General features: G+C 41.5%; 2 protein-coding genes across 2 annotated transcripts in view; one reads left to right on the forward strand and one right to left on the reverse strand.

Annotated features, from left to right (window-relative positions):
* LOC135623544 (cell division cycle protein 48 homolog) overlaps positions 1 to 1193 on the forward strand; it is a 6441-nt gene extending 5248 nt beyond the window's left edge. The window contains exons 7-9 of the mRNA XM_065126651.1: positions 1 to 41; positions 118 to 477; positions 702 to 1193. The exon at positions 1 to 41 is cut by the window's left edge and continues 241 nt beyond it. Coding sequence (XP_064982723.1) covers positions 1 to 41; positions 118 to 477; positions 702 to 992 — 692 coding nt within the window. The 3' untranslated portion in view covers positions 993 to 1193. The remainder of the gene's footprint in view (positions 42 to 117; positions 478 to 701) is intronic.
* Positions 1194 to 1341: 148 nt separating this feature from the next.
* On the reverse strand, positions 1342 to 2187 carry LOC135622068 (glycine-rich cell wall structural protein 2-like). Its single transcript, XM_065123705.1, has one exon. It carries the CDS (start codon positions 2185 to 2187, stop codon positions 1342 to 1344), a length of 846 nt encoding a protein of 281 aa, XP_064979777.1.
* Positions 2188 to 18318: the final 16131 nt, after the last annotated feature.

Here is an 18318-nt window from a genome sequence, read left to right on the forward strand (position 1 = left end):
GTGTCCTCTTTTTTGATGAGCTGGATTCCATCGCAACTCAGGTTACAGTTTTCTTCCTTCTCTTGAAAATTTATTGAATTTAAAAAATGGTAAATAATAGTTTCTCCATTGTCATAGAGAGGGAGTCATGTTGGAGATGCAGGGGGCGCTGCTGACAGGGTTCTTAATCAGCTTTTGACCGAGATGGATGGCATGACTGCCAAGAAAACTGTATTTATCATTGGAGCAACTAATAGGCCCGATATCATAGATCCAGCACTGCTCAGGCCTGGCCGTCTCGATCAGTTAATTTATATTCCTCTGCCTGATGAAGATTCTCGTTTCCAGATTTTTAAAGCTTGCCTGAGGAAGTCCCCTATTGCAAAAGATGTCGACCTGAGGGCTCTTGCTAAGTTCACTCAGGGCTTCAGTGGTGCAGATATCACAGAAATCTGCCAGCGTGCTTGTAAATATGCAATCAGAGAGAATATCGAAAAGGTAAGCTTTTTCGTTTTGTTCTTGATTGGAACTTTGAGTCAAATCTTTATAAGCCAAGCCATGGGTTCGTTTTGCTTCACAGCCCTTTTTTCCCTCTAACATTCTTCTATCTAATGTGATCAAGTAATTGATCACATTAGATTTAACCATGCAAAATACTTCTGCAGAATTATACTTGAGACTATTATCAAGAAATGTTCATATTACGTTCTTTTTTACTGCAGGATATAGAAAGGGAGAGGAGGAGGAGTGAGAATCCTGAAGCTATGGAGGAGGATGACGCTGATGAAGTTGCAGAAATAAAAGCTGTTCATTTCGAGGAGTCGATGAAGTTTGCCAGGAGGAGTGTCAGTGATGCAGACATCAGGAAATACCAGGCGTTCGCACAAACCTTGCAACAATCCAGGGGTTTCGGGACCGAGTTCCGGTTTGCTGAACGAGCTGCAACGACAGGATCTGATCCATTCGCCACACCTGCTGCTGGAGCTGATGACGATGATGATCTATACAGCTAGTGCATGGAATGTGCATTCAAATGCTGTGATGCTTCTTCTGTGGCAATTTAGTCTACTGCTGCAGTTGGTCGTTTAGTAGTTTTGCATGAAGCTGTATGAGATGTAAGATGGTCGATGGACAGGTTATACTTATCTATGTTAATATCGTTAGCTAGAAGAATTATATAGTATCTTCCTGCTAATGGTTTTCCTTTTGTCTTATTAATGTATGCAATATCGCATCAAGATTTGTGCTTACTGATGTATTACAATACCTAATCATACACCATTGCCAATACAATGGGATGGGTACAGTAGTATCGGTGGGTCCCTTATTATTCAGACAAAAGCTGAGCCACATGGGCCAGGGTTACTCGCGGCCGCCTACGCGGCTGCCTCGGTAGCCCGAATCGAAGCCGGACCCGTACCAAGGCCCGTAACCAAATCCCATCCCAGGACCGAAGCCATAGGACAAGCCCCCGCCTCCGCCACCGCCGCCTCCTCCTCCCCCGCCACCACCGCCGCCGCCCATCCCGTAACCCTCGCCATACCCAAAGCCACTTCCAAACCCAGAACCATCGCCGGAGCCGCCGCCTCCTCCTCCTCCGCCACCACCCCCACCACCACCGCCACCTGCCCCATCGCTTCCATACCCGTATCCCGATCCACTTCCACGACCGTAGCCGTAACCTGACTCGTCCGTGCCGCTTCCATATCCCACCCCACCGCCCCCGCCCCCGCCCCCGCCCCCGCCACCACTGCCCCCTCCTATACCGCTTCCCGACCCGTACCCGGAGCCGTACCCCGAACCGAACCCAGAGCCCCCACCGCCATCGGAACCGTAACCCGACCCTCCACCGCCACCGCCGCCGCCGCCGCCTCCACTTCCAAAACCCCCATCCTCCCCGGCACCATACCCAGAGCCATAACCATAGCCTGACCCACCGCCGCGTCCCGAGCCTCCACTGCCGCCACCGCCACCGCCACCGCCCCCACCCCCACCTCCACCACCTCTTCCAAAGCCTGCGCCACTGCCATACCCAGACCCATACCCTGACCCACGGCCGAAGCCCGAGCTGCCGCCATCACCACCACCACCTCCCCCTCCTCCACCGCCACCTCCGCTAGCAGCGGGTCGAATCGGTCTGGCTGCCGCAATGAGCTGAAGAGAGAGCAGCAGCAGGAGTGCAGCAGCCAAGACTCCTGCTCTAGCCATGGCGTCCACGACTCGCCTTGCGACGGAGACGCGGCAACGTGGGGGTTCATATATAGAGCTGTGCATGTAAATAGTTCCTAGATCACCGTGTCACGTCAACTTCGAAAGGCTACATCACATGCGTTGGAGTTCTACGGTTAGGGGTGGGGGTGGGGGTGGGTGTGGGTGCGCGTGTGGGTGGACGAACGGGGTGGGGTAATGATTAATGACGGCGAACTTTTCACGGTCTTCGGCTCTTCGACTAGGGAGGTTGGGTGAGGTGGGCGCCGGGGCCCGGTCCCGAGGGCGCTTCCCCACCACACAACAGTGAAGTGTCCTGGGTGTCGCGCACTCCCGGTTGATGTGGGTACAGCACGTTGCTGGTCCACCTCACCAATTCACTCGTTTGCGTCTCAGGGACGGCCGCGTGGTGCGGAAGTGGAGTCGTTGAAGCGAGACTTCGAATAATTCCATTCGAAGTGGAGTAGTGAATGACCGATGGACAGCTCCCTCTCTCTCACTCTCTCTCTCTCTCTCTCTTTGCTTTTCCCGGCTTTATTGGTCATCACACCAAAGGCTGCCACTAAAAGGTCCGACTACTGCCTCACTGAAGCTTCTCCTCAACCATTTTTAGTCATCCTGCTAACAATAGAGATGAAAGTCTCGTGAGGATCATCGATAACAAGATTAGGGTTTCATTGAGTTCACAACTCCTATGCTGTTTGATTCGGATAGAAATTATATAATCAATCAGTCACATAGGTACTATACGAGACTTGTGAGAGAAAAAAAATGGATTGATTACCAAATGCGTCCTTACATAATATTGATAGGCATTTTTTTAAGAGTTCAGGGATAACCCAGAGATTAGAAACGGACTCTTTTATAAAATATTGATAGAAATATTTTAAAAAATCGAAAGATAATTTGAGTCGATTACAAACTATTTCGCATGTGATCTTTTTACTAAAATTTTCATCTCTTCAACGTTATATATAAAAATATACCCTTAACTCTTAAGGTATAAAATAAAAAACTTAAACAAATAGAAGTTAACTTCGAAATTGTTGTGGGAAATAATCTTGAGTTGTGGCCTCAGGACTGACACAGCTTAGTTCGGGTCCAGATGACGGGAGATCTTCCCGAGACGGCCTTCGAGTCCACAGAGATGATCGGGTGCGGTGGTCGGGACGGTATCGTCGTCTCCTCCGGGCAGGAACTCCTCGCCTTCGCGTCCCGCGGGGACTTTCGGCTTCGCACCTACACAAAGGTCAGGTCGGGGTGCTCGGCCCGACCCCTCCGACGATCAAGTTAGTCGATGTGAAGGGGACTTCAGACAATGAAGTCTTTTTTGTATGTTTGTCTCTCTTTTTCCTTCTCCTGATGAACGAGGGGGTATTTATAGGGAAGCTTACTGCTTCCTGACCTGCCCGCTTGCAGGGGGCAGGCTGGTAGCGTTTGATACTGGTGTTGGCGTGGCGTGAAGAACCGAGCCTAAGCAGACGTTAATGCGCCTCGGTCGACGTTCTGGTCCGTTTAACCAGGTGCTATCACGTCGATCGAGGCATGAGGCGTCATTTGATGTCAGCCGAGTCTTATCATAATTACTGTCTCATCAGAAACTAACTTAAGCGTTGGAAGAACTGACTCGAGGAGCCTCTCCCGACTTCGATTTTTATATATATGATAATTTAGGAGAAGACGTTTTCCACCTCGAATGACTCCGTGTATACGAATCAGAGTCACGTCACGTTGACAAGGATGTCAATGATTTTTTTACTAATATTTTGATACTAAAAAGAGGACTTAATGTCACAGGAGCATTCACAAGTCAACCATATCAACCATAGTACTTTTGCTCAAATGAGACAACAACCATATAATATACTGATTAGTCCCACATCGGAAGTGAGCAAGATTAAGCATGACTTATAAAAGTTTGATGAGTGTATTATTATTATTTTAGCTTAGACATTTTGGTAAGTGGTTTGGATCAAACGATGTTGATAGGTCTATTTAGCTTACGCTTAGGTCGTGACATTTGGTATCAAAGCCGACATAGTATTTAAGCATTGTACGGGGACTCAAGTAGGAAAGAGCTGCCCGTCGATGAAGTTAGAGGGTTCGTGTGGAGCCACCATTGGGTTTGATTTGGGCTATGTTGGGCCTTGATAATGGTGTTAAGCCCCTAAGTGAAAAAAAATTATAACATGTTAATTAGTCTCACATCGAAAATAGGTAGGACTGTGATTATCTTATAAGGGTTTGATGAGGAAGTATTTTGGCTAGTGGCTTAGACCAAACGAAGTTGATAAGCCTATTAGCTTATCAAGCTTGGGTCGTGACACCCGCATCGATTAGCTAGTCCTCATTCATCTTTTGAATAAGATGAGGAGAGAATGTCTATAGAGCATAACGATCAAGTAAGGTTGAAACCCCAATCCCAACCTAGATATATATAAAAAAATGCTCATTCTAACTCATTATTCAAGTGAGCACCACCAACTTTAAAGCCCCCTCGAACATTTGGGGTGATACGATCACGTTTGCATTATCTGATAAACACTACTAGATAGCGTTATGAGCTGAGTGCAATATGAGATGATGATATGTTCTACCTTTTGAGGTAAGACACTTTCACTAAGTGAAGAGAAAGATGGAGTCCAACATCAAGGGCGTCGTAGGACAAATACAAAAACTCAAACATCAAATCATATGGATACTGGCTACGAGAAGTTTGCATCTCAAACTTGGTCGAGATAGAATACTTGATTCGCAAGCTCAATGGCAAAGCTCAATGGCAAAAAAAAAAAGATAAAAAAAGAAAGAAAGATTTGTGTAGTGAATTCTGAACGTGCAAATTCTTTTACTTTTTTCTTTCTTCCTTTTATGAGTTCTGAATGTGCATAAGTTAATTCTTTTACCTCAGAAACTCCATGCATTACATTGGCACTTAGATCAAGCAAGTCTTCGTGTTATTCTTCTCATATCATATAGTGTAATTTTTTTTAATGCATGATTTTGTTGCTGATCAAAATTTATCATCTAATGCAACTTGTTCTTGGTTTGGCATGCTATTAGGGCTATTTAAAGTTAGGCTTTCTAATCTAAATTAGGTTTATAGATGAGTATATCTTTAGATGCTAACAATTTTTCCTGAACCTAATAGTGGGTTCTATTTCATTTATTTTCCTCCTCAATTTGTACTGTTTTCAATCAATTTCTATCACTCAAACAAGTTTAAGTCTAAAGTTCAAACACCAACAAAGCTGGAAGTATCCTTCAACTTTTTTGCTATTTCTTTTGTGGAGAATCATCTTCTTAATATGTTTATCCTTTGTTCCTAATATCACAGATTTTGTCACATTTGCATTTAACATATTGTCATTTATGACATAATATTTGCTAGTCAACTCAAGGACAAGATTAGACTAGATTGAGTTCTTAATGCATTCAGGTCTTTTTAGGTTTCATATCTCTCCTTACATCACTGATCTGAGTCAACCCATGTTATTCATACATCTTTATTGAATTTGTCAATATAATCATAGGTATTTTTTTCTTATTTTATTATCTAATATAGTAACATAATTATTCTTAAATTAAATTATTTTTATCTAATTTTCGTTTGTTAACTTCACACATCAACATCAACATCATCTTCTTAGCTATTCTAACTTTTTATATATGTATTGTTTAATCATCTAATACTTCAATTCATAAAACATGATTGACCTTATACTTACATCTCTAATAGTAGATTAAATAATTTTATATGCTAAAACATCTAGAATTTCATCCTTTATATTTTCAATTAGAATTTGAGGGTAATTAGGGATGTTGTATATGTTGAATCTCAGATTTGATGATAAAATCAATTAATAAGTTTACGAACTAACAAGCGTTTAAGATAAATGACATAGGAGAAACTTTGATCATGGACTTGAATCATTGAAAGGTAAATCATTGAAGCAAGAGAATCAAACATTGGGTTGGAAAGCATCATGTCAAAGATTAAACGTCGGGCTGGAGGATTGGTCGACGTGTTGGAGAATGGATTTCGTGCTATGAGTTCGAGCATCGGGCCAAAAGGATCGAGCATTGTGCCAAGAAGATCGGATGTTGTGGGAGGTCAACATGTCAATAGATTAAGCAATACATTAAAGAAAAGGACGATATACCGAAGGTTCAGACAAAGTGCCGGATAAACATATGACATGTCAAACAATGTGCTGAAGGCTTTATGATTATAATTAGAGTTGTTAAGTCTTGATCGAAGTCATTTAGAATATAATTAAGTTAGTTTTAGGGTGTAATAATGCCAACTTGATTATGTGCCCTTTGGGCTAGATTAAATTAGGTATGTTGGAAGGCTAATTTAGTGACCTAGGGTTAGGTTGGGCAATGGCACTGCCAAGCTTAGGTAGTGGTACCACCTAAGAACCGAAAAGTATTGTTTGTGCTTTTTCAATATGTCTGGTAGTAGTACCACCTAGGCTGACAGTGGTACCGCTATAGCCTAGATTCCCGAGCTATGTTTGGTGGTAATACCACCCGATGCCGACGATAGTACTTGTAGGGAAATATAGGGGCGACATCACATGCGTAGTGGAAGAACATAAAACAAAAACCCTAAATTTCTCAAAAAGGTATTCATCGTCGTACGAAGATTAGTGTGCAAAATCGCGCTAAACTTAAAACCACGTGTGAGATAGTTGTGTTACCTATGAAGCTCGTATATCCTTGAATCTCTATAGATCTATAGGAGAGAATGAAGGAGGTCAAGCATCCTCCTCTCTAGTGGTGATCCACGTAGCAGGGATGCGACGACGCACCTCCAATCGCTGCCTAAAACTCCAAACATATTATCTAAGGAGGGGAAGGGGAGAGGAGAATAAGAGGTGGAAACTAGAAACCCTCTAGCTTATGGGTCTTTGGTTCCCTCCTATTTATAGAGGTCCCTTGTCTACGTATCTTTAATAGATCCTACCCTATTAGGTATTGGATCTTCATCCAACTCCCCAAGCCTCTTCGATTAGTAGATCTCTATCAAATAATCTCTTATTGACTTTTATTTGATCTCATCCATAGGATCCAATAATTTAAGGGCTTATTGGATATCCAATAAGATAGAGGCTTCGATGGATATCTCATATTTGAACCTCTACTCGTCGCAATGCTTACCAAATGTGTATGACCCCCTAGGCCCAATATCGAGCTGGCCGTAAGTCATGTTTGTTAAAACCCCTTATGGCTTAGTGAATTATTATCTCCATAATAATTCACTCGACTCATCGACTACGGATATACTAGGCCACTATGCCATAGTCTATAGATGATACAGGGGAATACAATCCTTTTGACATATCTGTCCTCAATTACCATGAATCTATAGTCTCTCATCTATCTAATATCCTAGAGACCGTATACTGGGCATGGTACTATTAGGCCTATTCAGTTTCTACTCGAGTCTCGCTCTAATCGAATTCTCCCGGAGAACTCTTCCTCTCTTAATCCAAATAACCATAGATAGGGATTTGTTTGAGAAAGAATACATGAGATATTCCTCTCGTGACATTGAGAGTGAATGATCCTCTATCGATACTCAATAGTCTTTGTAAGCTTGGTTGTCACTCCCAATGACCGACTGTGTTAGATCTGAAACTTTCAAGCCTATAAGTTTGGTATCAAAGAGTAGAGTATTTATATAGGACATTATTAGTGTCTTAAGTCTAAGGACCAAATACACCACTGAGATTATGAAATTATTGTCTAATAATAAGGCATCATCAACCATCCAACATTTCGTGAGCGGATCAATTAGTGAACTCATTCTCTAATGAGCACATGTATTGTATTCCTTGTGTCCTCACACGAGAAGCTATGAGACTAACTGTCTCCATCATATGGATGAGTATATAGTACACTAGTCTGTCTGGTTATCTCGATGTCCCTCTCGAGTAACCTATGACCAGGATTATTTAGGGTCTGTGTTTAAAGGCAAATTAGTCTCATTATCGTGATCTCATCATAATTCGATTCCCGTTGCATAGATCCATGGACATCACTATATATATATATATATATATATATATATATATATATATATATATATATATATATATATATATATATATATATATATATATGATCTTTATCCTAGAAGCAAAGGACTTGAACAACTATCATCTTGAAAAACTCATAGGATCTTTAATGACCTATGAAATGATATGTAAAGCACATTATGAAAAAGAGAAAAACCTTCCTAAGAAAAGGAAGGATGTTGCACTCGAAACCGAAGAAGACTATTTGAGTAAAAGCTTAAGTGATGATGATGACATAGCGAACTATACATTGATGACCTTCAACGATGAGGTATATGGCTTACTCGAAATATTTTTATCTTATAATAAATTACTTAATGCATTTCATGATTTATATGATGAACTTAAAATAATTGGTAAGAAATATAAATTATTGAAAAAAGATCATATATCTCTCTCTAATGAATTTGATAAATTAAAAAATAAGTATGATAATTGCTTGTTAATATCTTGCACTAAATGTGAAGATTTAGACTCATTCAAAAAGGAAAATATATTATTACAATAAATATTAAAAAATTAAAATTAAAATAAATTATTAAATATGATTCTTACCGACAAAGGTTATGTAAATAGAAAGGAAGGAATCGACTTTGTGAGTATCAACAATTAATAAAAGTCAACTATATTTGTAAAAGGACCCATATTAGATGTTTTCCCTAAAAAATATAATTTTTGTGGAAGATATGGTCATTATGCTTATATACATTTATTTAAAAAATATAACTCTTATAAATTAGTTTGGGTTCCTAAAGGAATTATAAACGATTTAGAAACCATAAACGACTCAAGAAAGGTATATCTAATAATAAAAAGCAAACTCCTCTTTCTTGTAACTATATCTCTAAATAAAAACTAAGAACAAGATATTGTATCTTGATAGTGATGCTCAATGCACTTGACAAGAGATCCAACACACTTCTTAAAGCTCACTAGCCGAGATGAGGATATGTGACCTTCCGAAACAACAACAAAGGAAAAATTATCTGCATTAGATATTTAATAATAAATTAAATCTTTTAATTAAAGATGTTCTTTTAGCAAAAAGTTTAAAATATAATTTATTAAGCATTAGTCAACTTTGTGATAAAGGATATAATGTTAAATTCGAATCACATGCTTGCATCATAGAAATATCAAATATACCAAATATGAATAAATCTATTATTGCTTTAAGAAATGATAATATTTATATTATTATTATGATGATTTTTGTGATAAAGCTTACTTTTCAGTTTTAAACGATGATGCATAGCCTTGTTATAGAAGATTAATACATGTAAGTACGAAATTAATCTCATAAATTAGAACTAAAGAACTTTAATTTTTTTTAATATTATAAGAATCTATCTATGTTATTTTCAGTAAAATTTTTAAAGGTAAGAAAAATAATTTTGATGATGATTTTGAATTTGATAATTTAAATTTAAACTCTTCTCTCCAAAGCAATTTAGACACGTCATACTTTTAAAGAAACCTTACCCAATGAATGAAAGTATATAGATACACATTCTAAGGAGCTAATTATTAAAAGTATATCAAAAAGTGTTCAAACTCTTTATCTTTTACTATTTATTCTCATATGATTCTTTCTTTTTACTAAAGAGAATATTTATCCAAACGAATCATGATATTTTATTTAACTTCTTGAAATTCATGACTTAAGATTTATTTTGTATTTGATCTCCTATGTTTCTTTCTTTTCACTAATAACTAAGAAGAAGATTTATGTAAGTGAATCATGAGCTTTCACTTGATATTTATAACTTGATATTTATTTTATATGAATTAAGATATTTTATTATTTGTTCTCCTATGATTCTTTTTGTTATTCACTAAAAAGAAGATTTATCCAAATGAATCATGATCTTTCACTTGACTTCTTGACGTTTACGACTTGAGATTTATTATATATGATTCTTTTGTATTTATGACTTTAAACTCTAATTTGTTGATAACAAACGAGAAGAAGAAGCTCGTATTTGTGTTGATGACAAAACCTGAGAAATAGAGATTATGTTGAACAAGGAGACTTATAATGCATTTATAACTTTTTATTAGTTATGACTCATGCTTAAATTTTACTAGTTATTTTTTGAAGCTTAATTAAATATTTAGGGTTGCAATGATATATCAATTCGAATTTATCTTAACTTGAATTCAAGAACACCATTGAAAAAGTTCTATTTTGAATTCAAGATAATCATATTTTTAAGATGATATAAAAAAAGGAGTTTTGTTAATACCCTATCATAACTGAACTTATCTTTCATATTAATATCTTTTATGATTGGAATATTGATATAAAGGGAGAGAAGTAGCACCATGATACCATGGTATCCTTCTCTTCTTTTTTATGATGAAAAAGGGAGAGAGAGAGTAGTAGCTTGTACATGAGAAATAGTAACATGTATATATATATATATATATATATATATATATATATATATATATATATAATGATTACTTTGATATTTTAGCTATGCATATGATCATTACAATGATTATTATTAAAATTGAATGATTTCTGATTAAAATTCTTTCAACTTGAATTGAAGAGTAGCATTGAAAGGTTATCATTTTTTTAAATTTGAGTTCATTTAAAGAGAGAGTTTAGTTAAAACTTTGCCATCAATTGGTTATCATCATAAAAAAGGGGAGATTATTGAATCTTGAATTTTGATGATGAAATTAATTAATGAGTTATGGACTAGATAGCGTTTAAGATAAGTGACACAGGAGAAACTTCGATCATGAACTTGAACCATCGAAAGACAAATCATTGAAGTAGGAGAATCAAACGTTGGGCCAAAGAGCATCATGTCAGAGATTAGACGTCGGGCCGGAGGATTGGTCGACATGCCGAAAGATGGACTTTGTGTCATGAGTTTGAGTATCGGGCCGGAAGGATTAGGTATCATGCTAAGAAGATTGGATGTAGGAGGTCAATATGTTGATGGAATGGGCAATACACCGAAGGAAAGGATGATGCGCTGGAGGTTCAGATGAAGTGTTGGATGAACATATGACATATTGGACAATATGCTAATGGCTTCATGATTGTAATTAGAGTTGTTAAGTCTTGATTGAAGTCGTTTAGAGTCTAATTGAGTTGGTTTTGGGTCATAACCATATCAACTTAATTAGGAGCCCATTGGGTATGTTGGAAGAATAATTTAGTGACCTGGGGTGGGCTGGGTGGTGGCACCACTAGGCTCAAGTGGTGGTACCGCTTGAGAGTCGAAAAGCATTGTTTGTGCTTTTTTGAAAAGTTTGACGGTAGTATTGCCCAAGGTGGCGGTGGTACTGCCCAGGTCTATGGTGGTACCACCAGAGCCCAGATTTCCAAGCTCTGTTTGGCGATAGTACCGCCATACTGTCACGGACTTAGCTAATTTTGCCTAAGTCGTGCGGCACCCATGCGTGTCCGTCCGCAAAGGTCAGCCTCCCCGAAGCCTCCCATTGTCCCTTAGGGCAACCAAAAGAGAGAACGGGTTAGAGAGAACGCCTCAATCGGGATTCACAAGCAAACATCTCCGAAAAATACTTCATAGATAATGCAAATTACAAACAGACTTTACAAGCTCTGAACAGTGGCACAACAAAGGGTAAAATGGTCCATTATAGACCGAGAATCTCTCGCACGTGTCTACATGACACAACCTTTATTTACAAGCCTAAAGAGGCTACCAACCCAACTAAAATGGGACTATTAAGCCTTCGGCCGCCCCTTTACATGTTGTACAAGGCATGAATATGCCAAAAGACACGGACATACATAAGCATTACATCAAACACCTTGTTTAGAAGTTTGTCCGTGACATTCTCCCCCACTTATTCCTTCGACATCCTCGTTGAAGCATTTGTCGATACTGCAACTCCTCGCCTTTGTTGAGTCTTCAATCTTCTGCTCCAGCTACAATGCGCCTCTTGGCTCATTGCTGCTCTCCGCTGCTATTTTTGAGTAGTCGAACCTTTGATCCGCCATGCTGCTTCAACTCACCAATGACTCTGACTCTGGTGTGGGGTTGGTTGAGTTGTGTTGATCCTTGTTGATTCCTGCGGATCCTCCCAGATGAAGGAAAAGACCATCCTTATTGTGCCAGTCTCTCAAATGCCTCATGCTGCTTGAACTGGGTAGATGCTTGTTGGAGCTTTAACGAGCATCATCTCGCAAACGTCTGAAGTTTTGGGTCCTTCCTCCACAAAATTTGCTCATTGACTCTTCTTTCACTTAGTTGTCATATCCAAGTAGGTTCGCATCACTTCCGCTTTCGATTGGCATTTCGTTGGGAAATGAAGCGAACAATCTACTCTCAGTAGCACTGATCACTGTTGGTGAGGATTTGACAACTATTGTCTTTCATTATCTTCGAAGGGTCTTTGAACTTGTGCAGAGCTCCTCTGCTGGATAGATAAGAGAATTTGGGTACTCGGTTTCGCCCATTCTCTTGAGAGTTGAGAAGGCAAAGGTTACTTGACTTCGCCCGCCTCCTCGAGGTTGTACTCCATGCATCGAGCTGATTACTGGTCTTCGCCTGCTCTTTGCTCACACTTCTGAAGCACTTGAAGTGTTTGCACTCTTTGCGTTGAGTTAGCTACTGTAATTCACCTTCTCAATGCTATCGAACTTCTAGAATGCAGGAAGTTTTCACCCCAACTTGGAGTAATTCTCTCATAGGTTTGGTCGCCTCTGGGATTGTACCGTCTTCTCCATCAACCCTGTCGCCTACTCCACTGAGTAGCAAAGGTACAGTACCGCATACTGCCTGCTTCGTTCCTTGGTTATGCACTCTTGCATGACCCGAAGTCCTTCACTTTCGGCTATCTTGATGAGAAGCTCATTGACACCGGTCTTACGAAGTTCCTCGACCTCTGCCCTTCAGCCTTGTCTCAGTACTTGGAGATTGCCTCTGCATGCTCCACCTCCTCGGCCCCTTTCACGACCAAGCGCTCTCCCTCCATGAGAGCAAGGGATCAATGACTTTCACGGAAGTCCCGCCTCTGCGGTACCATGGCGTTGTCATGCCCATGGTACTACTATCCGTCGCCTCGCATCTACATCCCTTTTCTTCACAATCAATAGATATGCCTCTGTGACACTCCTCCGAGTTCACCTCCATTCTAACTGATTGCTTGACTTTGGGCAGCTAAGTCCCTCTGGACTCGTCGTCGCTTCCTCGTCCCTTTCGACCCCGTGCTTCAACACCTCTGTGTTCTCCAAGCAGTCTGTTTGGTCGATGTAAAGACAGACTGCACTCCCATGCATGGCCTTTGCCATCGCTTTGTAGGGTTTGCACCGATTCTATTCTCCTTAGCTTCCTTGGTAGCAACGTTCACTTACTCGACCTTGTCCTCTGACTTGTCGGGCTCCCTTAAGCGAATATGAGCTCTGGAGTAGTCCAACTCTCTAGTTGCTTCGATCATACCTCTGCATGATCAAGTCCCCCCCATGGAACTCACTGGTACTTGCATTCGAACTTTTCCCTTGGTGGAACCCAGCCCTCATATGCTGATGACCAAGGTTTTCATCCGATGTAAAATTCGATGCACGCACGGAAGACCCACCTCTGCGGTACCATGGCCTTCACTCCTTGAATCCATAGTCCTTCTTGCCATCGTGTTGTTCACCGAAGTGGAGCTTCCAGTAGCTCCCGATTATACCTCCATATGATCTAGTCCCTCCCGGGACTGAGTCGTGTGTATCGCATTGCCACGAACTGTTCCACCACGATCCGCTGCACCATGTCGCCTCCTGGTGACATCTTCATTGCATTCTGATCCTTGTGGAATAAACTCGAATTGTGAACCCTCCATGTGTGTGGCCTCTGCCAATACATTGCAGGGACTCCTCCACCTTCGATTTTGTTCGCTCCTTTGATAATCGATCTTCATCCACCCACTCTTGGGTCACACCTAGATGAAGCACCGCTCTAGGACAGTCCGTCGCCTAGTAGCTCCCGAAGTCCACCGACTTCACTGTAATTTGTGCACCATTGTCTGGATCCTGGGCCTCTGCCCCTACCAGTATAATCTCCGCTACACATCGCTTCCTTCATGGCAACTTGAATGACAACACTATGGCATATTCTTCAAGAGTACCCGCCTCTACGTCCTCTTGCCCCGTGCTAAGGCCTTCTGAACCTAACTTCGCCTCCGTAAATTGAGTCACCTTAGTTCCTCCATCAAATGCTCCTCCGAAATAATGTGCATGTGCCTAGAAGCTCCCTTCGTCTTTGGCACCATGCAAGATGAGTCCGCTCCGTTAGAATGAAGGACCCATGGAACAACATGATCATACTCTTGCCTCTGCAAGAGTTCATGTCCTTGACCTCTGTCTAAGGAAAGCACTATGCCTTTGCTCCATGTTCTAACTTCTATGCTGGCTCCCTTCATGCGGCTTGGGTACTTCGCCAAGTTACACCCAAGTTGCTCCGCTCCTCATTTTTGCATTGAGTCGATGGTGGCCCTCGTGCCCACCATTCCACGGGTCAGCCCTCCCTTGAGTCCGATCTCCACATCGACTCCAAGTGTGCCTTCATTTAAGTTGCTTTGGGTCGCTCCCCCACTTGATCTCGCAATGCATCCACCAATGCATTCTCTCAAGCGAGATCATGCGACGACTCCTCACCGCTTGCTCAGTCCATCGAGCTTCGTGGAGTTGTTGTTTGTTGAGGTACTCCTCCTCAACATGTGAGGTCCATCCCACATGATTCTCCCTCTAGAGAGCCGGGACTTATCCCTCCTGAATAACTATCCCGTTGGAGCAACATCTCTCTTCGTTTCGGAGACCACCATCCCCTTGGACTACTCCGATCTGCTGAACAAACTATGCATTGTTCTGCCTCCTGCAAACGCACTTGCTAGATTGCGACTCCCCGTCAATACAGTCCCCGCTGCACCCCTCAAGGCCTAGCAACATGCTGAACTCGTTGCACACTTCAGCCTCCTACGGACGAATCCTTCACATGCCGAAGAGAAAGTTTCAATGCTCCATGGCGCCGAGTTTCGGTCGCCTTGGGATGGCCACGAACATTCCATCGTCCGCATACAAGCCCATGCATGAGTACCAAATTCTTCGAGTTAGCAATTCCCCTCACCTCTGTGAGCTTTGCATAACTCTTTTGGTCATTGAGCAACTCATTCCACCTTGCATGGTCTCATCCTTTACCAAGCGCCTCACTTGGCTTGAGCACCATCAAGTATAGTTGTCAACGTTGAGCCGTAGCTCAAACTCAGTCATCCCAACTTTTGTGCGCTCCACATTCTTCCAAGCTTGCCTGTTCTCGTGGTGCCTCTTGCGCGAAGGGTTGGCCATTCCTCTGAATACCAATGTCAGATGCCCGCTCCTCTGAGCAACTCCTTTTTCCTACATCTCCATGCCCGTTTTCCCCCAAACGGTCACGTGTGTGCTGATTGCCCTCAACGTAGTCCCGCTAGGTCCCCCACGTTTGCATGCTAAGTGTTTCTATGAGTGCTTGTCCCGTTCTTATACCATTTGTCACGGACTTAGCTGGTTTTGCCTAAGTCGTGCGGCACCCATGCGTGTCCGTCCGCAAAGGTCAGCCTCCCCGAAGCCTCCCATTGTCCCTTAGGACAACCAAAAGAGAGAACGAGTTAGAGATAATACCTCAATCGGGATCCACAAGCAAACATCTCCGAAAAACACTTCATAGATAATGCAAATTACAAACAGACTTTACAAGCTCTGAACAGTGGCACAACAAAGGGTAAAATGGTCCATTACAGATCGAGAATCTCTCGCACGTGTCTACATGACACAACCTTTATTTACAAGCCTAAAGAGGCCACAAACCCAACTAAAATTGGATTATTAAGCCTTCGGCCGCCCCTTTACATGCTGTACAAGGTATGAATATGCCAAAAGATACGGACATACATAAGCATTATATCAAACACCTTGTTTAGAAGTTTGTCCGTGACAAGACGTCGGTGATTGTATCGCCAGTACCCTAAAAACTTGATGATTTAAAATTTTGGCTCTATTTTTTAAGACATTTGAGGTCTATAAATGCCCCACTCATACTTGCTTGATAAAGTAAAAATTCTTAAGCATAAAAGTATTGTAAACTCTCTTGAAAAGTGTTTGAGTCTCTTTCTCATTGAGTATAGAGGTTATACTAAGGAGGTGTGAGGTCTTGTGTAAAAGAGAGATGTAAATGTTCTCTCCTAAGCCTGTTAAAAGGAAAAGAGAAGTGTAATGGTTCTTATAAACTGTGAAAAGGATAAGAGTTGTAACAAGGGTAGTTAATATTCGTCCATTGAAAATAAGATCAGTAGTGAAAGTCGATGACCTTGAAGGAAGTAGAATCGGGAGTGGATATAGGTCGGGACGATCAAACCGCAATAAATTGATTTGCATCATTTTCTTACTTTTCCTTATCATTACTTACATATTTACTTACTTATCATTTTTAGTTAAACACATTTTATGGATCAAAAATTTCAAAAGCATTAATTCACGGTATACTTAATCGGAGTCCCGAACAAGCTCCTAAGCTCACCTAACCCGTCCAACTCAACGGGTTTGAGTTCAGCCAGTCAGTTTCCAAGTATAATTTGACCAGCCCAAGTCAGCTTCTATTCAGTGCCACATCAACCCAAATCCTAATCTATGTGAGACTTGAATTGAGGCAGCCACGAATGGAGTCAGTTCTAATCCTAAAGGGATTGTGACTTCCCATCAGTCGACCCTAATCAAAAGTCCAAAAAGCCTTAGGATTTCCTCCCCTTACAATCTCGTTGCCTCTTGAAATTAGAACTCGGGGTGCACCTCATCCTATAGAACAAACAATGGACTCTCATCTAAAGGCATCCCTAAAGCAGCATTTAAGAGGTGTCTAAGTAGCAAAAAAAGGAGGTCAGTCAGCAATAGCAATCTGTTGGTGTCGAGAGCCAAAGAAGAAGAAGAAGAGGAGGAGGTGTTGTCGAGGCCCTTTCGATCACAATCCCTTCTTCCCTGAAGTCTAGCAGCTGAAGCCCGCTTCCGAAGCTTTGTCCAAATCATTCACCAAAGACAGCTTATATTACTATCGACATGGATCTCTCTCATCATCTCAACCTACCTACATCTGTTGAGTACACCATCAATGGACTGTTCCTATATAATCTGATCAGAAGAAGAAGAAGAAGAAGAAGAAGTGCATGGATCGGATCTGTCTCTCCATCAAACTTGATACTTTGATAGAAAGCAGGAACATGAACACGTGAGCTTGCCGTGTTTCCAGCTCAAAGTGTGATTTCTCTTTCTTGTTGGCAAGAAAGAAAGCATCACAAGTCAGTGAGTCACAAGTATATGCTTAGATGCCAAGAAACAAAAGGACTGAGATTAAGACAAGGGGAGGAGGTGGTGGTGGCGCATATCCTAAGAAGATGCCATCCCCAAGTCCATTTCACTCCCATAGCTTTTCCCTTCACTATAAAGGAGCCCTCACTCTCATGGCCAACCTGCTCTTCTCACCACCACCTAAAGCACTATCTCCTGCTACAACAGACCTACACACCATTCTTTCCTGTGCATCAGCATCCTCACTATGTGATCACAAGCACGTACGTCGGCCACCAGCCCACGGCGGGCGGCCGACGGAGATCCAACATGGGTAGTGGTGTGGCCACCCGCAGGGCAACTTGAACCTTTGGCATTCCGAGCTTCTCCATGACCTGTCTTCTTGAGCTGTTCTTGCTGCTTACGGAGTTGTCTGTCAGCAGGTCAAGCAAATAATATCATCCTCCTATGCGTTGCAGTTGTGTTCATGTATTGCATGTTTGCTTGATTAAGCTCATGGTTTCTGCATTTGTAGACAAGTCTCATCGATATGATCTTCTACTAAATGGCATCTTCTTTCATTGATGATGTGGTGTATGTTCTTGAATTTGTCAGCCGGAGATTGTAAGCAATAGTTGAGTTTGGATTTGTGTGAAGAGTTGGGTAATACCTAGATCGATTTCAAACAAAAAGCTCACAGATACACTCAATCTGGATTTCCAGTGCAATGCTGCATGTTCATCCACGATGCCCTGCAACATG

The sequence above is a fragment of the Musa acuminata genome, chromosome BXJ2-9 (genome assembly GCF_036884655.1).
Source record: "Musa acuminata AAA Group cultivar baxijiao chromosome BXJ2-9, Cavendish_Baxijiao_AAA, whole genome shotgun sequence".
Taxonomy (NCBI): domain Eukaryota; kingdom Viridiplantae; phylum Streptophyta; class Magnoliopsida; order Zingiberales; family Musaceae; genus Musa; species Musa acuminata.

Coding starts and splice junctions, on each gene's coding strand:
- LOC135622068 (XM_065123705.1), bottom strand. CDS start 2,187: ATGGCTAGAGCAGGAGTCTTGGCTGCTGCACTCCTGCTGCTGCTCTCT.